The sequence below is a fragment of the Mercenaria mercenaria genome, chromosome 16 (genome assembly GCF_021730395.1).
Source record: "Mercenaria mercenaria strain notata chromosome 16, MADL_Memer_1, whole genome shotgun sequence".
Lineage (NCBI taxonomy): Eukaryota > Metazoa > Mollusca > Bivalvia > Venerida > Veneridae > Mercenaria > Mercenaria mercenaria.
The window spans coordinates 37293029-37316186 of NC_069376.1; the positions used below are offsets into that span (position 1 = coordinate 37293029).

Sequence of the window (23158 nt, forward strand, 5' to 3'; positions counted from 1 at the left end):
TTCAAATAAGTTCTGTAAGTACTTACTGATATAAATCCATTTTGATTACAATCAGGGGAGGTAATCAGATATAAAATAACTCTGGAACCTACGATTGGATCTGACAGATTCGTCATGGAATCCAAGATATATTGCTGTTGAAGGTATTTTTGAAGTTTGTATCAAATCAAACCAAATATGAAGCCTCAATATGGCTGCAAAAGCCAAAACAGCAAATTTTGGAGCTTTAAGGGGCCATAACTCTGGAACCCATGATGGAATCTGGCCATTTCAAGAAAAGACCGAAATCTTGTGGTGATACAAGTTGTGTGCAAGTTTGGTTAAAATCAAATCATAAATGAAGCTGCTATTGTGCAGACAAGGTCAAAATAGCTAATTTTGGCCCTTTCAGGGGCCATAACTCTGGAACCCATTATGGGATCTGTCCAGTTCAAGAAAGGAACCGAGATCTTATGGTGATACAAGTTGTGTGCAAGTTTGGTTAAAATAAAATCATAAATGAAGCTGCTATTGTGCAGACAAGGTCAAAATAGCTAATTTCGCCCCTTTCAGGGGCCATAACTCTGGAAGCCATAATGGGATCTGGCCAGTTCAAGAAAGGAATCGAGATCTTAAGGTGATACAAGTTGTGTGCAAGTTTGGTTAAAATAAAATCATAAATGAAACCTCTATCATGCAGACAAGAAATTGTTGACGCACGGACAGACTGATGACGGACGACGGACAAAGGGTGATCACAAAAGCTAACCTTGTCACTATGTGATAGGTGAGCTAATAAGCTGCTGAAAAACAGAACATTTCTATATAGTGTTAACCCTCAGTCAAAGACACCTTCACATAAGCTGCTGAAAAATAGAACATTTGTATACAGTTTTTGTTCTGACAGTTAAATATACCTTTACATAAGAGCTGAAAAAACTTCTACACAGTGTTATCAAATACACCTTCACATAAGATGTTGAAAACAGAAAATCTTTATCAAAAACATCTTCACACAACTACTACCCAGTGTTAACCTTCAATTAAATTTACAGTCACAAAGGGCATTGAAAAAAAAAAACAACCGTTGTTTAACCTTCAATTAATTTTCACCTTTTCATAAAATTCCAAAACAGACAATATCATAGAATTAGTTTTCCTTCAACTATTATTAACGAGTTTAATATCAAATATTGCACAAGTGTTATTCCACACCTAATTTTGTAAATGGAGACATTATGGGATGATATTTAACACTGTTCATGAAGCAGAAAATATCACAAGTGTATAACTTTGCAAATGAAAACCAAAAGAGATTTTGCTGGTTTATTAAACAGCAACTGTGATATAGATAATATTCGTGGGGGATGAATTTCCATGGATTTCATGTTTGTGTCAATCCTAGACAGTTAATAGCCCATTTGTTTTATACATGCATTACAATATTATATCCTTGGATCTGCACAAATCTCAGGACCTCTCTGGGTCATAAAAAAAATCGGAAATCCGCCGAAAATCAAAAAAAATCTCATGCCCGATATATAAAATTTGAAATCCACAAATTCAAATCCAAATGAAAAAGAAGTTTTAGGCAAAATCATGAAATATAATACCGACAAATTTAAATGGTTTTACAGTAGAAGAAGGCAACAAACCTGGAAGTAATTTAGCGCCTGCTTTTGCAAGTAAACCTCTTGCTCGTATAACTTCAACCTCTAAATGACCTTTCCTGTCATACAGGCCAAGCTGTATCTCTCCCAGACATGCTGAACCCAGCACCTGTCTCCCTACCAATTGAGCCGGGCCCAAGCCTTCAACAAAATCACCAAACTGTCCTTCAGCACCAAGCCTCATACCTGGTGGTAACCACAGCCTACAAAACAAACTTGTGATCAGATATATTACCAAATGTAATTACAATTTAATTCTTAGCCTGCTAAATTTCAAAATGGACTGGTTCATCATTCAATTTGGGCAGTACCATTTATTATTCCAAGGGGGGTTCACCGAGAATTTACTGACTGAATAGCGAACAGTGCAGACCATGATCAGCCTGCACTGGTTGCAAAGGCAGAATCAATTGCCGCCAGCAGGCTAAAGGTTAATTGTACTGTAGTAGATCTATTTTTAGACTGTCATAAAATGTAAAGTGCTAGCAGTAAGTGCCACCTATATCATACCTAGGCAATGTTTGTATCTACAATCATTTTTTTTTCCATAATACCTCAAGTAAACACCCAAAGTAAAATTTCCATAGATCCATCACACCAAGCTAAATTTTGATGCTACATTTCAGACATTATGAAGGTGTTACAATTGTTTTGAATATCACCTGATTGTTGTCAGTGGATTCCCTAATATCCTGTTGGTATCTATTTTATACTTACATGCTACAGGAATTACTGCTATTTTTATCTAAATTATATTTACATGCTACCAGAATCACTGCTGATACTTCCATTAGTGGACTCTCTACTACCATGTTTTTATCTAAATTATACTTACACGCTGCCGGAATCACTGCTGATACTGCCATCAGTGGATTCTCTACTACCATGTTTTCATCTAAATTATACTTACACGCTGCCAGAATCACTGCTGATACTTCCATTAGTGGACTCTCTACTACCATGTTTTTATCTAAATAATACTTACACGCTGCCAGAATCACTGCTGATACTGCCGTCAGTGGACTCTCTACTGACATGTTTTCATCTAAAGTATACTTACACGCTGCCGGAATCACTGCTGATACTGCCATCAGTGGATTCTCTACTACCCTGTTTATACATATGACTTGGTCCTTCGCCGGCAGGTATCACCTCCTCACATCTCTGGAATGAGCTTCTTTTTCTGCCATCTGAAATGGATACAAAAATGTACATTTATTTATTTCTTGAGCTTTTTAAATCATCCTGTATCAGTACTGAAACTTAATACCACATCTTTTTGCTTGTTATCCTCATATAAACTTTTCATGTATATGAAAGCATAAAACAGACCTATTCAGGAAATTGGGTTCCTTCAAAGGGGCACAACTCTTGATATATCAAAACTCTTTTGTCAAACTTTGTTCACTCAAACTTGATCATTCGAACACGACCTTTCACTCCAGCTTAATGCATGGTCTGGCAAAATCTCTTTATAATCTGTATTTATCGACAACTTAAACTATCAATTTCTCACATGAATTTTGCCAATCCCATTGAGTTCAAGAGAACGAAGTTCAACTGTAATAACAAAGTGATTCAGGTAGTTCCTGGCAGTATTTAGTTATAAAACAAGAGGACCATGATGGTCCTGAATCGCTCACCTGTCCCAACATTACCCAGTTTTGAACTGAGTATGACGTCGTTTTTTTTCTACTATTTGACATAGTGACCTAGTTTTTAAGCTCATGTGACCCAGTTTTGAACCTGACCTAGATATCATCAAGATGAACATTCAGACCAACTTTCATACATATCCCATGAAAAATATGGCCTCTAGAGATGTCACAAGGTTTTTTCATTATTTGACCTACTGACCTAGTTACTGATGGCACGTGACCCAGTTTCAAACTTGACCTAGAAATCATCAAGGTGAACATTCTGACCAATTTTCATGAAGATCCATTCAAAAGTATGGCCTCTAGAGAGGTCACAAGGTTTTTCTATTTTTAGACCTAATGACCTAGTTTTTGACCGCAGCTGACCCAGATTCGAAACTGATCTAGATATCATCAAGATGAACATTCAGACCAACTTTCATACAGATCCCATGAAAAATATGGCCTCTAGAGAGGTCACAAGGTTTTTCTATTATTTGACCTACTGACCTAGTTTTTGAAGGCACATGACCCAGTTTCGAACTTGATCTAGATATCATCGAGGTGAACATTCTGACCAATTTTCATGAAGATCTTGTGAAAAATATGGCCTCTAGAGAGGTCAAAAGGTTTTTCTATTTTTAGACCTACTGACCTTGTTTTTAACCATAGTTGACCCAGTTTCAAACTTGGCCTACATATCATCAAGATGAACATTCAGACCAACCTTCATACAGTTCCCATGAAAAATATGGCCTCTAGAGAGGTCACAAGGTTTTTCTATTATTTGACCTACTGACCTAGTTACTGATGGCACGTGACTCAGTTTTGAACTTGACCTAGATATCATCAAGGTGAACATTCTGACCAACTTTCATGAAGATCCATTCAAAAGTATGGCCTCTAGAGAGGTCACAAGGTTTTTCTATTTTTAGACCTAATGACCTAGTTTTTGACCGCAGCTGACCCAGTTTCGAACTTGACCTAGATATCATCAAGATGAACATTCAGACCAACTTTCATACAGATCCCATGAAAAATATGGCCTCTAGAGAGGTCACAAGGTTTTTCTATTATTTGACCTACTGAACTAGTTTTTGAAGGCACATGACCCAGTTTCGAACCTGACCTAGATATCATCGAGGTAAACATTCTGACCAATTTTCATGAAGATCTTGTGAAAAATATGGCCTCTAGAGAGGTGACAAGGTTTTTTTTATTATTTGACCTACTGACCTAGTTACTGATGGCACGTGACTCAGTTTTGAACTTGACCTAGATATCACCAAGGTGAACATTCTGACCAACTTTCATGAAGATCCATTCAAAAGTATGACCTCTAGAGAGGTCACAAGGTTTTTCTATTTTTAGACCTAATGACCTAGTTTTTGACCGCAGCTGACCCAGTTTCAAACTTGACCTAGATATCATCAAGATGAACATTCAGACCAACTTTCATACAGATCCCATGAAAAATATGGCCTCTAGAGAGGTCACAAGGTTTTTCTATTATTTGACCTACTGACCTAGTTTTTGAAGGCACATGACCCAGTTTCGAACCTGACCTAGATATCATCGAGGTGAACATTCTGACCAATTTTCATGAAGATCTTGTGAAAAATATGGCCTCTAGAGAGGTGACAAGGTTTTTCTATTTTTAGACCTACTGACCTAGTTTTTCACCATAAGTGACCCAGTTTCAAACTTGGCCTAGATATCATCAAGATGAACATTCAGACCAACTTTCATACAGATCCCATCAAAAATATGGCCTCTAGAGAGGTCACAAGGTTTTTCTATTATTTGACCTAATGACCTAGTTTTTGATGGCACGTGACCCAGTTTCAAACTTGACCTAGATATCATCAAGGTAAACATTCTGACTAATTTTCATGAAGATCTTGTGTAAAATATGGCCTCTAGAGAGGTCACAAGGTTTTTCTATTTTTAGACCTACTGACCTAGTTTTTGACCGCACGTGACCCAGTTTCGAACTTGACCTAGATATCATCAAGATGAACATTCTGACCAACTTTCATAAAGATCCCATGAAAAATGTGACCTCTAGAGAGGTCACAAGCAAAAGTTTACGCACGGACGACGGAGACTGCGCGATCACAAAAGCTCACACTGTCACTTCGTGACATGTGAGCTAAGAATGTGTGTAATCTAAAAAATTTGTAGAAATGTGTTGTAAAACAAAGGAAATTAAACAGTGTTTATATTGTTTAGTATGCTTTGGGTTTAACATCATCTTTTCAACAGTTTGTCAGTTATGTAAGGTGGTAGTTAAACTAACCAGTGTTCCTGGATTCTGAAGTAACTTCCAACTTCCACACATGAATAAGAGGTGGAGGACAAATGATTTCAGACACAATTTCTTTTATCAAATCATCACGGAGAACATAACGCCAGGGATCAAACTCACAACTCTGAGATCCATAAAACTGCGCTCTCCCTACTGAACTAATTAAGCGAGTGGGCTTCAGCAAAATGTAATGCCACTGGAGCATTAATAAGAGAATATACAATAGTATATTTTATTCCTACCTAACTGAGTGGCACTGCTGCTTCTCCTCCTCAGTCCTACAAAAGATGCCATTTTATGACTCAAACTGGGCCTACGTTTACTCCGCCCTTCAGTTATACTGCTGGAAACGGCAGAATCTGATTGGCTACCATCTGTTTTCTCAAATCCGGTACTATCATTACTGGAGCTACGGGGCGGGGCACGACGGGCAGGCATTGGTGTACTACGACTCTCCATTCTAGATGTAAACTCACTGTAAAATAGTTTTTAATGCCATTGTCACACAAATAACACATTTACTAACTGATACTAAAACAGAGTATTGCAAAAAAATAACCAAAAACAGTTTTCAAACAAAAATAAACATGTTCAAATTTATCTCTTAGAAGGAAAGAAGACTCCCCAGCATCAAATATAAAGTTGCACTTTGACATTTTTTATTGATACTTAAACACTTCTGTAAAATTTCACAGCAGTACTTACACTATTAAAGCTTGCTGAGGCATTTAAATTTATGGTACTCATAATAAAATTTCAAAAATACTTTTGCATAATAACTTTATCACAACTTTTCAAGAGTATATTAGGTCATAAGTGTGAGAGATATATGTTAATACCTGAATTTTCTAGGTCTTTCAGACTGTGTGGACCTCAGACTGACAGTGCTGACTTTTGAGACTTCAGACATATCACTCGTCTCCGAGGCATCACTCTGAGCATCATCGTCCATACCAAACTCTGAAACATTTACATTATACATCATCATCCATATCAAACACTATAAATCATTATCAATACCAAACTTTGAAACATTTACATTATTATCTCCTCCTTTTTATACAGATTTCCATAACACTCTTACCTCTCCTTTACAGATTTTCGTAACACTCTTACCTCTCCTTTACAGATTTCCGTAACACTCTTACCTCTCCTTTACAGATTTACGTAACACTCTTACCTCTCCTTTACAGATTTACGTAACACTCTTACCTCTCCTTTACAGATTTCCATAACACTCTTACCTCTCCTTTACAGATTTCCATAACACTCTTACCTCTCCTTTACAGATTTACGTAACAATCTTACCTCTCCTTTACAGATTTACGTAACACTCTTACCTCTCCTTTACAGATTTACGTAACACTCTTACCTCTCCTTTACAGATTTACGTAACACTCTTACCTCTCCTTTACAGATTTACGTAACACTCTTACCTCTCCTTTACAAATTTACGTAACACTCTTACTTCTCCTTTACAGATTTCCATAACACTCTTACCTCTCCTTTACAGATTTTCATAACACTCTTACCTCTCCTTTACAGATTTCCATAACACTCTTACCTCTCCTTTACAGATTTACGTAACACTCTTACCTCTCCTTCACAGATTTACGTAACACTCTTACCTCTCCTTTACAGATTTCCATAACACTCTTACCTCTCCTTCACAGATTTACGTAACACTCTTACCTCTCCTTTACAGATTTCCATAACACTCTTACCTCTCCTTCACAGATTTACGTAACACTCTTACCTCTCCTTTACAGATTTCCATAACACTCTTACCTCTCCTTCACAGATTTACGTAACACTCTTACCTCTCCTTTACAGATTTCCATAACACTCTTACCTCTCCTTTACAGATTTACGTAACACTCTTACCTCTCCTTTACAGATTTACGTAACACTCTTACCTCTCCTTTACAGATTTAAACTAGAGATGCTTTTGAGAAAAGAGCATGCCTCCCACAACTGCCTAATTATCTAAATAGTAAGTCAGTCTTTATATACTGTTCACTTAATCCACATGTGCATGCGCTTTCTTGACACCAAAAGGACGCCTATACTAATAGTAGTATAGGCGTCGGTTTGGGGGCAAAACTACGCAAGAAATCTGAGTGATTTTGGTAATTCAAGGGCCATAATTCCGAAGTGCCTAGGCCGATTTGGCTAGTTATCGAACCTGGCCGAGCACTTATTAGCAGACACATTTTGTTGAAGTTTGGTGAAGATCGGATGAGAAATGTTCGACTTAGAGTACGGACAAACTTTGTGACAGACAGACAGACAGACTGGAGTAAATCAGTATGTCTCCCACACCACTGTGTGGTGGGAGACATAATAACACTCTTACCTCTCCTTTACAGACTTACATAACACTCTTATTCCCCCTGTTCTACAGTTTTATACAACTGTTGACCTCTCTTCCATATATTTCCCTTACAGAAGCAAGCCTCTGTGGCGTACATGCTGCGTATTTGCTGTGTATATGCCGCAAACACAGTAGTACGCCAGAGGAGTACATTTTACATACACCGCATGCCGCGTACTATTTCGACGAGTACACAGCATGTACGCAGGAGGTCACTAGTACACTTCAAGTACGCAGCACAGACTCTGAAAATTTAAAGAGTACACTGCATGTACGCAGGAGGGACTTGTACAAGAAAATAGTACACTGCATGTACACCGCAGATACTTCGAAATTTATAACACTTATATTTAGTTGCATTAAAGTTGTTTCCCCTTGATGCAGTTACGCCATTTTCTTCAGATGTTTACCAAATTACATGCTACAAAAATTGATTTATTTCATTGAAAAGTGGATGAAGAAAAGCATACTAATTTATTTGATAACATCAATCTACATTATTTTGGTAAGGGTAAATACTTATTGATGCATGTCACTTATCTTTTTTCTGTTTTTTTCTGTCCAAATGATCTGCATTTGCATAAGAAAGTTGGTGGGGTAAGGAATCTACATTATTACAGCAGTTTCGCCACAAGAGTACACAGCATGTATGCAGCAGGAGTACACAGCATGTACGCCGCAGGACTCGGGCCAGGAGTACACAGAATGTACGCCGCAGGAGTACACAGCATGTACGCCACAGGAGTACACAGCATGTACGCCGCAGGGGTAGTACACCGCAGGCTCATTTGCATGTGAAAAGTGTATGTGCCGCGTACATGCTGCGTACTATTTTTCGCATACTAAATTCCTCCAGCGTACATCCTGTGTACTATGTAGTCCACAGCATGTACGCTGCAAGTAGTACGCGGCAGAGCTCATTTGCATGTCAAAAGTGTACTACAAACGTACTATCGGTGTATGTGCGGTGTATATCCTGCGTACTATTTAAAGCCCTTGATTTCAGTACACATCATGTACGCATCATATACGCTGTACGTACACAGCAAGAGTACGCAGCAGGCCTTTTTCTTCTGTAAGGGTTAATAAACATTATTTCACCTTCTTTTTAACATAACACTCTAATCCCCTCTTATGTACATTTAAATAGCCCCTTTCTCCTTTTATACATTTACAAAACACTCTCTTTATTTACGTAATATTTTCACCTTCTTTTCATATATTTACATAAAACTCTTAATCCTTCTTCTTATTTACATTTATATAAAACTCTTACCTCTTCTTCTTCTATGATGATAACCTCCTCCTCCGAAATCACGACCCAGTCTGAAGTCATATTCTCTATCAAATGCTCTATCACGCGACCTTGACCTACTTTCATGACTCTTTCTACTCTGTCTATATCCTTCACTATCAGAGTGAGGCATGCTGGAACCTTCTGCCTGGCGAATAATTCTCTGCTTCATCATTCTCGCACGTTCCTCCAATTCTTGGGTCACTAAAATATACAGAATTATAATTAAATCAATAGTTACAGTCATGCATTTTCATTGGTCTGAACACTGTCACATGATCAATAATAAAATATTGTACTAACCAGAGGGCGGAGCCAAGAACATGTATTGACCAAGCAAATTTGCAAGGGCACTTAACAGAAGAGATATCAAAACATCAAACTGTCTCAGGATAGGAGCTAAATACATGTACTGAGGTATTCAGTTACTAACTTTAAAGTGGAACAAACAACGGTTACAACCAAGTCTTTTAGGCTCAGTCAAAATGGGGACTTATTGACCTGGGAAAAAGTTATATCAACATCAGGCTTCAACTCAAGTCTGTTAAAATAATTTTCCCCCCAAGTTGCTTAATTCTCGTATAGAATATACTAAAAACTAAAGATTGTTTTTCAAGAAAAACGTATGTTTCCCACCACCAACCATGCAGAAATTGTAAAATTCTACAAATTAAGGGCAATAACTCAAGGGAAAATCACTTGACAGTTACATTCAATATATATATATACAACTTGGCTTGGTAGTAGTAACTCCTGTGAAGTTTTATGGAATTCCAACCTGTGGTATCATAGAACTTACAAGTACAGATCAAACAATTTGACAAATCAAGGGTCATGACTCAGCTGAAATTAATTTACTCAGATCATGACAATAAAATGCATCAATTATACTTTGTCCTAATCACTTGTGAAGTTTGGTGAAAGTTAATTGTGATTTCTTAGTATTGTAACCAATTCTGCTGTCAATCAACATGCAAGAAAACAAAGTTTAATCTGTGGCCTGCTAAATTTTTAAACTGGACTGGTCCATCATTCAATTTGGACAGTACCACTTATCATTCAAAGGGGTGTTAAGTAAAAATTTACTGACTGAATAGCGAACAGTGGAGACCATGATCAGCTTGCATGGACGTGCAGGCTGATCTTGATCTGCACTGGTCGCAAAGGCAGCCAGCAGGCTAAAAGTTAAACAGATTTCAGTGTAAAAGTGAGTACCTCTATCTCGACTGGCTCTCTGCGCCTCTACCGGTATTGCTGGAAGCTGACGTTTCTTTGGTGATGGAGTACTGGTTGGTGAAATAACCGGCATTCGTACCGGGGTGCTAGTTGAGGAATGTCTGCTGCTGAAAATTGGGAACAATTTTAAACTTTAATAACTATTCTAACAGATGCAAAAGATTTGATTTTATACAAAAGTTTCTTGGTGTTTTAGTATAAGTCATTGGAGAACATACTGCTTTTTTTTCAAATCACCAAAAATAAAAAAATATTTCTTAGCACTAGTACAGAAACCAGGAATACTTGTTTGGTAAACTTGCAACAGTTACATAACTAAAATACTGTTGAAAAATGGTGCTTTAGCCATAAGAAACAAATTGTCATAAACAAAACACTGGTTAATTTCTACTGGTTTTTAGTACAATACAATAATTACAAATTCTAGTCATTAAACAGAAGTAAAAAATTTACCTGAGATCTGTGGGTGACAATGAGCGAGCTACAGTATCAGGCACTCGGTGATGTGAGGAAGGTGACCTTGACCTCATGTGACCATGACCTCTGTCTGGAGCAGGTGACCTTGATCTATGACCTTGTTCTGGAGCAGGTGACCTTGCCCTTTGACCTCTATCAGGAGCTGGTGACCTTGACCTCGTTCTGTGTCGATCTCTTGACTCTGGAACAGGAGATTTAGATCTTCTTCCCCTATCTGGAACGTCAAGTTTTTCATTTGCAGCACTTGGCATTCTAGCTCTCCTGCCAGGTTCCATTGTGTCTCTTGTCAATCCTTCAAATATACAAGTTATATTAACCCTTACCCTGCTAAATTTCTATAATGAACTTGTCCATCTTTCAATTTGGACAACACCGTTAACTGTTAAAAGGGTGCTTACCAAAAAGATAATGACTGAATGACAGGCAGTGCAGATCATGATCAGACTGCATGGATATGCACTGGTCACAAAGGCAGAATCCAGCATGACAAGGGTTAACAATTTATTATTAAACTTCATACAAATTTAGTCAATAACAGTGTACGGACTATAAGCTGTTATATAGTAAAATTAAATATTCAGGAAAATATGTTAATGTTACTTGAAAACAAATTGCGTCTAGTCCATTGGAATCAGTGTAGTCCATTGAATGTTACTTTAAACTTTAGCCTGCTGACAAAAAGTGCAAGAAGATGTGAGTGGTGTTGCACCTTGCATTACCACTCATGTGGTCGCAAAGGCAGAATCAATTGTGCCCAACAAGATAAGTGTTAAGGCATGATCTGGTATGTATTTCTGCTTCAAATGAGGAGTAATTTCAAACAATAATCTGTACAGCTAACAGTGCAGCAGAAGAACTTTTTTGTTACCTCTTACATTTCCTTCTTTAGAAATCAAGTAAACTTTTATTGTTTACATCAAATTACATTTTGTTTACATCAAATTACATTATCATTTAACGTAAACTTAAACTCACCACCCACAACTCCTATACTGTCATCAATTTCTGACACATCACTATCACCACGACCTACTCGAGGAGGTGACATCTGTTTTCTATGCCGAACATCATAGGGGTCTTTACTTGTTTTCTGAAATACAAAGTTATGGTCAACTTTAGTAAATGACCATTGATTCAAGTCTCAAGATGATAACTGATAGAAGTTAAATATCATTTCATTTTATTTTCAATGTTACTTTTTTCCAGTTAAAGTGGAATTTTCATGTACGTAAATTATGTAAGCCAGTTCCTGTTTTTATTTCATTGTGGACCTATACTTGACTTTTTGGTAGCATTTTCAAGGAGAATTTTAGCATTCACAGAAATGTAAAAAAACCTTATTACTCATGTGTTTATACACACATTTTAGCTGTCAGGTTGGAAGATATTTCATAGTTTTGACCTGTCAGACAAGGAATCCCTTAGAAGATAAATAACCCCAACTTTTCTTGGTGGTTTATAGGTCATTCTAACAAGACCAGCAAATAACCTACATACATGTAGAGCAAAATCTATCTCAGGTTATTCTGCAATAAACCACTCGCGTGCAATGACGTCATCCGATCCAGGTGCATAGCACGGTTGTAAAATGTAGTTACCATTTTTTCTAACATTTGTATGTCATGTTAGAATAGAAATAATAAGTTCCCAAGTGTGATTTACCACAGAAAAACCTGTGTTTTGAGTTCTTATGCATAAGAATATATCACGAAGGCCGTAGGCCTGAACGATATATTGTTTCGCATAAGACATCACATTGTAACTCAAAACACGGGTTATTCTACGATAAACCACGTTTGGGAACTTATTTCTTAATCTAAGAACATAAAGCTAGTAATTCATTTTTAAAATGGGCCTGGCTATGTGTTACAGCTCTCAGAAGATTGTTAAATTTTAAATAGAACATAAAGCAAATTTATTTACTACTATACAGTTGTAAATACTTACATTTCTAGGAGAAGAACTAGGAAGTGGTAAACTAGTGTTGTCATGGTTACTTAGCTGATACCAGTATGGTTCATCTGTGAGACATGCTGAAGTTAGATCTATTAATACCTGAAATAAGGTTTTATTAATAATTGTTTAATTTCCATGCTGTAAGGAAGAAGATTTTAACAAGATATGAAAGAGGTTATTTTTTCAACTAATTGTTGTCCTACTTTACAATTTTAGACAGATTTTTATTGAACAGAAATAATGAGCAGAATACACTTCATCAATACATACTGTAAAATCAGATATTTTATAAAGCAAAAAATTTCGCAACATTTAGATATTTGAGTTGGTTTGCAAGGCAGACCATTCAAGATATATGGCCATCTTGAGTAAGAGCTATTCATATAAATAAAGTGCTTTTCTGAGTAATAATTGTTTTGAATACCAGTAATTTGCAAATAGCGAAAAAAAATCCCTCACAAAAGTTTAAGATTTTATAGTACCACTCTACAAAAGAAATTGAAAGAATACCTCGCCAAGGAATTCACTTGCACCTATTCTATCAAAGTCCCACACAGTGATCTCTATCATTCTTTCTACAAAGTCTTCTGGTTTCACATTCTGGTACATGAAAGTTTGATTCCAGGTTGGTTCGTTTGTGTTCTGCACCGTTCGTGTTCTCCTCTTACTCTTCTCACTGAAACATTACACCCAGTACATGTTTACAAATACACAAAAGCTCTATTACGTCATTACAATGTAGAACAATGCCCAATTTTGTTAAAACTGTAATTATCTCAGAACCCTTCTATCATAAAGCAACACGCTTAAAGATATGATAATCATAAATAAACAAGAGCTGTCACAGGAGACAGCGCGCTCGACTATTTCGATGCTGGATAGTGAAACTGGGTACATCTGAGGAAACTAGAGCTGTCACTGGAGTGTTTAATGACTCCAATTGTGGATGAAGATATTGCACAATAGCCTGAGTCTATGTCAAAAATATCAACTTAAAGTAATAAGACAGGTAAAGATAAAATGTATCAAAACACTATATAAGTATATCCTAAGCAAAAAGGGATATAATTCATTAAATATTGGTAGCAGAGTTATGCAGCTTGTGTCATATAGTGTGGGTGATGATGTTGAACAACTATTTTAAGTTTGAATCAAATCCGTTCAGTAATAACAGAGACAGAGTGAAAGTGCATCAAAACTTTAACCTAAAATTCTAAGTAAAAAGGGGGAATAATTAATGAAAAATTGGTGCCAGAGTTATGCACCTTGCATCATATGGTGTGGGTGATGATGTTGAACAGCTATTTTAAGTTTGAATCAAATCCATTCAGTAATAACAGAGACAGAGTGAAAGTGCATCAAAACTTTAACCTAAAATTCTAAGTATAAAGGGGAAATAATTCATGAAAAATTGGTCCCAAAGTTAGGCACCTTGTGTCATATGATGTGGGTGATGATGTTGAACAACTATTTTAAGTTTGAATCAAATTCATTCAGTAATAACAGAGATAGAGTTAAAGAGCATAAAACTTTAACCTGAAATTCTAAGTAAAAAGGGGAATAATTCATGAAAAATTGTGCCAGAGTTATGCATCTTGTGTCATATGATGTAGGTGATGATGCTGAACAACTATTTTAAGTTTGAATCAAATCCATTCAGTAATGACAGAGGTAGAGTGAAAGTGCATCAAAACTTTAACCTGAAATTCTAAGTAAAAAGGGGGAATAATTCATGAAAAAATGGTGCCAGAGTTATGCACCTTGTGTCATATGATGTGGGTGATGATGTTGAACAATTATTTTAAGTTTGAATCAAATCCATTCAGTAATAACAGAGATAGAGTGAAAGTGCATCAAAACTTTAACCTGAAAATCTAAGTGAAAAGGGGGGATAATTCATGAAATATTGGTGCCAGAGTTATAGCCCTTATGTCAGATGATGTGGATGATGATGAGGAATAAATATTTTAAGTTTGAATCAAATCCATTCAGTAATTACAGAGATAAGTTGAAAAAAGAGAAAGTGCACCAAAACTTTAACCAAGGTGGGGACGCGGAAAGACGCCGACGCCGGGGCGAGTCGGATGGCTCTCCTTATACTTCGTATAGTCGAGCTAAAAATTGCTCTGATTTGCCACTGGTGTTCCTACACTAATGATATCACTAGTTTACGACATCACTTTGTAAAAATACAAGATCATATTTCTGGAGAGATTCTGTATTAAAGGTGTTTTCCATTTATTGTATATACATATTATTTTAAAGAAATAATGCTATCACTAATGGATCCAAAAAATGAATTCTCAACTAGTACACCATGAATAACACTATGCTGATGCAACCAACTGCAAATTGCCTTGGATCAGAGTAGTACCTCCCTAACCAGATGACCACAGTGTATGGTATAAAAGTAGTACCTCCCTAACCACATGACCACAGTGTATGGTATAAAAGTAGTACCTCCCTAACCACATGACCACAGTGTATGGTATGATAATACAGTCGACATTGTACTTGCGACCCCCTCTATTAAGCCATTTTTGTATTAAACGACCAGTCAAAACTCTCCCGGACGTTTTCAGTATATAAATTCATTCCATTAAACGACTTTTATATTAAATGACTAGTGACCACATTAATGTAGTCCCAACAGGTAAAATATTCAACGAAAGTATCTATTAAGCGACCGGGTACCAAAATTCTACCGGGCATTTCTTCATCTGTGTAATTAGTGGGTACGTTTTGCATGTGACTGAATGCAATTAACCTTTGTATCAGTCAAACTGACAAAAACAATCTAGCCATAATTTTCACAGTTTTTGGACTTGGAAAAGTATTCACAGTGTTAAAACAGATTTTGAAACCATACATGTATGTTCATAACAAATACAGTTAAAAATAACTTTCCTTTTCATCTGACTGAAATTCATTAAGACACCATTCCATTAAGAGACCACTTCTTAGCAGTCCCATGGGTGGTCTCTTAATAAATACAATGTCGACTGTATTACCTCTTTAACCACACGACCACAGTGTATGGTATGAAAGTATTACCTCCCATACCACACCACCACAGTGTACGGTATGAAGTAGTACCTCCCTAGCCGCACAACCACAGTGACTGATATGAAAATATTACCTCCCTAACCACATGACCAGTGTATGGTATGAAAATATTATCTCCCTAACCACATGACCAGTGTATGGTATAAAAGTATTACCTCCTATCTGGAAGCAGGTAGATTTTGCAGTAAGGGTTTCTAAACTTCCCATCATTGGTCATAGGAAGGTCTATAGCACTGATGATTGTAATAATGAGCTCAAAACTTCTCTTCTCATACCACAGTTTTACCTGGAAAATACAATGATACTGTTATAGTGAGCTAAAAACTTTTCTTCCCACACCACAGTTTTACCTGGAAAATACAACGATACTGTTATAATGAGCTCAAAACTTCACATATCATAGTTTCACCTGGAAAATACAATGCAAGGTAAATGAGCTAAAAACCCATACCGCAGCTTTTCCTGGAAAAATACAAGTCATAACGCTTCAAACTTTTCTTCTCACAACATAGTTTTACCCGGAAAATGCTCATTGATTTATACAAAGAGCTAAAAACTTCTCTTTGTACAGTTGAGAGCAGGCTGGTCTGGATCCATGCTGGTCGCAAAGCCACTATGTTGGTTTTCTCATGGCGTGGCTCATTTTCATGTCTTGTCTTAAAAACCCATGCATAAATTATCCTTTTTAAGTTGGATTTCAGTTATCTTAAAGTAAAATGCTCGATCCCTTGGATTTCGAGATTCTGAGTATCAACTGTGATTTCACTAGGCCAAAATTTCATGATTTTTTACAACTGTATACATTCTCAATGTTTAAATTTTGGTAACCACTATTAGGTGTCAAAATATCCAATGTTCTCATAAGCTGTTTTATAGCTGAACCCAGTTAATATCTTATCAATAAAAGAACAACAAATTCATTTATAATGTCTGAACTTTTATATTACTTAAACATTTGAAGGCACAGTAAAAGCATATTGTAGCAAACTGTTATAACCATGCTAGATAGATTGCAGAAGTTTTCAACATTTTCTGTTTAAAATAATGTTAAATTTTAGAAAGAACTTTACAATGGATTTTAGAGAGAAAATGGAATATGTTAAAATTAAACCCTAGTCGTTTATTCTGATGCTTACACTAAATCCAAGTAAATACTTATGAAACCATTTTACCATTGGAAAAGATGCATTAATATATTATAAGGATGTACTAAAACAAGAGCACTGCAATGTGGAGCAATATCCGTAAGTGTGACCTTGAAGCGAGCCATCCAAAACATGCGCTCTGCATGTTGTCTTGATGTGGTGAACATTTGTGCCAAGTTTCTTTAAAATACTTCAAGCAGTTCAAGAGTTACAGAGCGGAATAAAAAACAAGAGGACCATGATGGTCCTGAATCGCTCACCTCTTCCCACATGACCCAGTTTTGAGTATGACGTCGTTTTTTCTATTATTTGATATAGTGACCTAGTTTTTGAGCTCATGTGACCCAGTTTTGAATTTGATCTAGATATCATCAAGATAAAAATTCTGACCAATTTTTATGAAGATCCATTGAAAAATATGGCCTCTACAGAGGTCACAAGGTTTTTCTATTATTTGACCTATTGACCTAGTTTTCAAAGGTACGTGACCCTGTTTTGAACTTGACCTAGATATCATCAAGGTGAACATTCTCACTAATTTTCATGAAGATCTCATGAAAAATATGGCCTCTAGAGAGGTCACAAGGTTTTTCTATTTTTATACCTACTGGCCTAGTTTTTGACCGCATGTGACCCAGTTTCAAAACTGACCTAGATACCATCAAGGTGAACATTCAGACCAATTTTCATGAAGATCTATTGAAAAATATGGCCTCTAGAGAGGTCAAAAGATTTTTCTAATTTTAGACCTACTGACCTAGTTTTTGACCGCAGCTGACCAAGTTTCAAACTTGACCTATATATCATCAAGATGAACAGTCAGACCAACTTTCATACATATCCCATGAAAAATATGGCCTCTAGAGAGGTCACAAGGTTTTTTCATTATTTGACCTACTGACCTACTTTTTGAAGGCACGTGACCCAGTTTCGAATCTGACCTAGATATCATCAGGATGAACATTCTGACCAATTTTTATGAAGATCCATTCAAAAGTATGGCCTCTAAAGAGGTCACAAGGTTTTTCTATTTTTATACCTACTGACCTAGTTTTTGATTACACGTAACCCAGTTTCAAACTTGACCTAGATATCATCAAGGTGAACATTCAGACCAACTTTCATACAGATCCCATGAAAAAATTGGCCTTTAGAGAGGTCACAAGGTTTTTCTATTATTTGACCTACTGACCTAGTTTTTGATGGCACATGACCTAGATTCGAACTTGACCTAGATATCATCAAGGTGAACATTCTGACCAATTTTCATGAAGATCTTGTAAAATATATAGCCTCTAGAGAGGTCACAAGGTTTTTCTATTTTTAGACCTACTGACCTAGTTTTTGACCGCACGTAACCCATTTTCGAACCTGACCTAGATATCATCAAGGTGAACATTCTGACCAATTTTCATAAAGACCCCATAAAAAATTTGACCTCTAGAGTGGTCACAAGGTTTTTCTATTATTTGACCTACTGACCTAGTTTTTAACAGCACGTAACCCAGTTTCAAACTTGACCTAGATATCATCAAGGTGAACATTCTGACCAATTTTCATGAAGATCTTGAGAAATATATGGCCTCTAGAGAGGTCACAAGGTTTTTCTATTTTTAGACCTACTGACCTAGTTTTTGACCGCACGTGACCCAGTTTCGAACTTGACCTAGATATCATCAAGGTAAACATTCAGACCAATTTTCATAAAGATCCGATGAAAAATGTGACCTCTAGAGTGGTCACAAGCAAAAGTTTACGCACGGACGCACGGACGACGGACGCTGCGCGATCACAAAAGCTCACCTTGTCACTTTGTGACAGGTGAGCTAAAAAGTCATATGACCTTTGACCCCCTAAGTGTAACCTTGACCTTGAAGTGCGCCATCCAAAATATGCCCTGAGACTGCACATCCTCTCGTTGTGGTCAACATCTGTGTCAAGTTTCTTCGAAATCATTCAAGGAGTTCAAGGGTTACAGAGCGGACACGAAATTGCTAACAGATGTATGGACAGATGGACACCGGCGTCATAACATGATATGCCCCCTTCGGGCATATAATAAAAACTTCAACTGCTATTTAAGCCAAATGAAAATGTTTTGTGCAGCCAGTGGAATATAAAACCACTAGATCAACTTAAGAGAAATCTGTGCAATGGTGTAAAAATGTGAAATTCACAATGGTCTACACACTGTGAATATGTCAGTCATGAAATGGTGTTGTATTATATACAGTGTATTCATACAATATTGTCAGTTAAAGCTTACTGTCTCAAAGCAAGGAAGCACGTTATCGAATTTTCCGCTAAAGTGATGAGGTGTGCGTACAAGGCTACAAAATGTTTACTTACACAAATAAGTGCAATAGAAGGCAATACCTGAACTTTCATTCTGCGCTAATGCAGCAATTAGAAATGTATTATCTTTATAAATTATTTGAATTATCCTGATAAAAGTTTTTAAAATTCAATTCAGTGCTTAATGAAGCCATCAGAAGCTACCCTATCTTGAGAAAACCAACATAGTGTATTTGCGACCAGCATGGATCCAGACCAGCCTGCACATCCGTGCAGTCTGGTCAAGATCCATGCTGTTTGCTAACAGTTTCTCTAAATGCAATAGGCTTTGAAAGCGAACAGCATGGATCCTGACCAGACTGCACTGATGCGCAGACTGGTCTGGATCCATGCTGGTCGCAAACGTACTATGTTAGTTTTCTCATGGCGCGGCTCAAATACAGCTCTTAGAAACTAATTACCCTGCTAAAAGCACTAGCAATTAAACTTCCTTCTAATGCAGTAATGAGAGATAAAGTAGTTGAACTATCCTGATAGTTTTTTTGATCAGCATTAATTCTCCCACATTGAGTGTACGCACGCATAAAATTTACCCAATTAAACCTATTATTACCTAAACCTAACCATTAGTCAGTATTTTGTACATTCAATACATGCGTATATCCAATAGGGGCAATTTAATGTTGACAAGATTTTTTTTAAACCTCCATTTTGCACAAATGCAACAAGTAGAAATGTAGGGTCCCAGTATCAGTTTCGAACATTCGTTCTATGCTAATGCTTTTCAATATGAACAGTTGCATTAATATTTAACTGAAATGTACGGTCTTGATAAAGCATCAATATTCAAACAAATATTTTTAAGATTATGCAGCAATTAATAAAATGCATGATCCTGATGAAATCTTGAACTTTCATTCAGTGATTATATGGAAATTGGAAATGTATTATCCTTATGAAATTTTTGAACTTCCATTCAGTGATTACATGGCAATTAGAAATGAATTATTCTGAGATTGTACAGCAATTAGAAACAGATTATCCTGATAAAAGTTTTTGAAACTCTTTTCTACGACTCTGAAGCAGTTAGAAATGCATTATCCTGATAAAAAAAATTGAACTTCTATTCCATAACTTTGCAGCAACTGGAAATGCATTATCCTGATAAAGTGTTTGACCTTCTATTCCATGACTTTGCAGCTATTAGAAATGCATTATCCTGATGAAGTTTTTGACCTTCTATTCCATGACTTTGCAGCAATTAGAAATGCATTATCCTGTAAAAGTTTTTGACCTTCTATTCCATGACTTTGCAGCAACTGGAAATGCATTATCCTGATAAAGTTTTTGACCTTCTATTCCATGACTTTGCAGCAATTAGAAATGCATTATCCTGATAAAGTTTTTGACCTTCTATTCCATGACTTTGCAGCAGTTGGAAACCCATTATCCTGATAAAGTTTTTGACCTTCTATTCCATGACTTTGCAGCAATTAGAAATGATGAAGTTTTTGAACTTCTATTCCATTCATTTCATTCTGTGTTAATGCACTAACTGGCAATGTTATGTCTGTGAAAAGTTTTTAAACTATCTCAGTTTTTTGTTAAGGCAATAAATGGCACTGTGATATACATAAACAAGAGGACCATGATGGTCCTGAATCGCTCACCTCTTCCCACATGACCCAGTTTTGAGTATGTCGTCGTTTTTCTATTATTTGACATAGTGACCTAGTTTTTGAGCTCATGTGACCCAGTTTTGAACTTGACCTAGATATTATCAAGATAAAAATTCTGACCAATTTTCATGAAGATCCATTGAAAAATATGGTCTCTAGAGAGGTCACAAGGTTTTTCTATTATTTGACCTATTGACCTAGTTTTCGAAGGTACGTGACCCTGTTTTGAACTTTACCGAGATATCATCAAGGTGAACATTCTCACTAATTTTCATGAAGATCTCATGAAAATATGGCCTCTAGAGAGGTCACAAGGTTTTTCTATTTTTATACCTACTGACCTAGTTTTTAACCGCACATGACCCTATTTCGAACTTGACCTAGATATAATCAAGGTGAACATTCAGATCAATTTTCATGAAGATCCATTGAAAAATATGGCCTCTAGAGAGGTCAAAAGATTTTAATAATTTTAGACCTACTGACCTAGTTTTTGACCGCAGTTGACCCAGTTTCAAACTTGACCTAGATATCATCAAGATGAACATTCTGACCAACTTTCATACAGATCCCATGAAAAGTATGGCCTCTAGAGAGGTCACAACGTTTTTTCTATTATTTGACCTACTGACCTAGTTTTTTAAGGCACATGACCCAGTTTCAAACTTGACCTAGATATCATCAAGATGAACATTCTGACCAACTTTCATACAGATCCCATGAAAAGTATGGCCTCTAGAGAGGTCACAAGGTTTTTCTATTTTTAGACCTACTGACCTAGTTTTTGACCGCACATGACCCTATTTCGAACTTGACTTAGATATCATCAAGATGAACATTCAGACCAATTTTCATACAGATCCCATGGAAAATATGGCCTTTAGAGAGGTCACAAGGTTTTTCTATTATTTGACCTACTGACCTAGTTTTTGAAGGCACGTGACCCACTTTCGAACTTGACCTAGATATCATCAAGATGAACATAGAGACCAACTTTCATACAGATTCCATGAAAAATATGGCCTCTAGAGAGGTCACAAGGTTTTTCTATTATTTGACCTACTGACCTAGTTTTTGACGGCACGTGACCCACTTTCAAACTTGACCTAGATATCATCAAGGTGAACATTCTGACCAATTTTCATGAAGATCTCATGAAATATATGGCCTCTAGAGAGGTCACAAGGTTTTTCTATTTTTAGACCTACTGACCTAGTTTTTGACCGCACATGACCCAGTTTCGAACTTGACCTAGATATCATCAAGATGAACATTCAGACCAACTTTCATACAGATCCCATGAAAAATATGGCCTTTAGAGAGGTCACAAGGATTTTCTATTATTTGACCTACTGACCTAGTTTTTGATGGCACGTGACCCAGTTTCGAACTTGACCTAGATATCATCAAGGTGAACGTTCTGACCAATTTTCATGAAGATGTTGTGAAATATATCGCCTCTAGAGAGGTCACAAGGTTTTTCTATTTTTAGACCTACTGACCTAGTTTTTGACCGCACGTGACCCAGTTTCAAACTTGACCTAGATATCATCAAGGTGAACATTCTGACCAATTTTCATGAAGATATTGTGAAATATATGGCCTCTAGAGAGGTCACAAGGTTTTTCTATTTTTAGACCTACTGACCTAGTTTTTGATGGCACGTGACCCAGTTTCGAACTTGACCTAGATATCATCAAGATAAACATTCTGACCAACTTTCATAAAGATCCCATGAAAAATGTGACCTCTAGAGTGGTCACAAGCAAAAGTTTACGGACGGACGCACGGACGCACGCACGGACGGACGACGGACGACGGACGACGGACACCGCGCGATCACAAAAGCTCACCTTGTCACTTTGTGACAGGTGAGCTAAAAAGGACATTCATTCTGTGTTAATGCAGCAATAACCAGTTAAAATGCATCATCCTGGTAAAGTACTTGCATATAATACTGTCATAGGGTTGAGAACATACAGACTTGCTAAGAAAGTTTTTATGTTCAGCCTGTCAATAGCAGTTACCAGAGGGGAATGGCT

General features: G+C 36.7%; 1 protein-coding gene across 2 annotated transcripts in view; it reads right to left on the reverse strand.

The window, feature by feature from the left end:
• The window catches only part of LOC123540230 (regulating synaptic membrane exocytosis protein 1-like), a 96573-nt gene that overhangs the window by 12505 nt on the left and 60910 nt on the right, over window positions 1-23158 (reverse strand). For both annotated transcript variants that reach the window (XM_053526747.1, XM_045325067.2), the window contains 11 exons: window positions 16153-16283; window positions 13442-13607; window positions 12923-13030; window positions 11951-12065; window positions 10952-11267; window positions 10478-10605; window positions 9245-9466; window positions 6434-6554; window positions 5837-6069; window positions 2710-2839; window positions 1635-1852 (listed from right to left, as the gene is read on the reverse strand). In XM_053526747.1, the coding sequence (XP_053382722.1) occupies window positions 1635-1852; window positions 2710-2839; window positions 5837-6069; window positions 6434-6554; window positions 9245-9466; window positions 10478-10605; window positions 10952-11267; window positions 11951-12065; window positions 12923-13030; window positions 13442-13607; window positions 16153-16283 (1888 nt within the window). The remainder of the gene's footprint in view (window positions 1-1634; window positions 1853-2709; window positions 2840-5836; window positions 6070-6433; window positions 6555-9244; window positions 9467-10477; window positions 10606-10951; window positions 11268-11950; window positions 12066-12922; window positions 13031-13441; window positions 13608-16152; window positions 16284-23158) is intronic.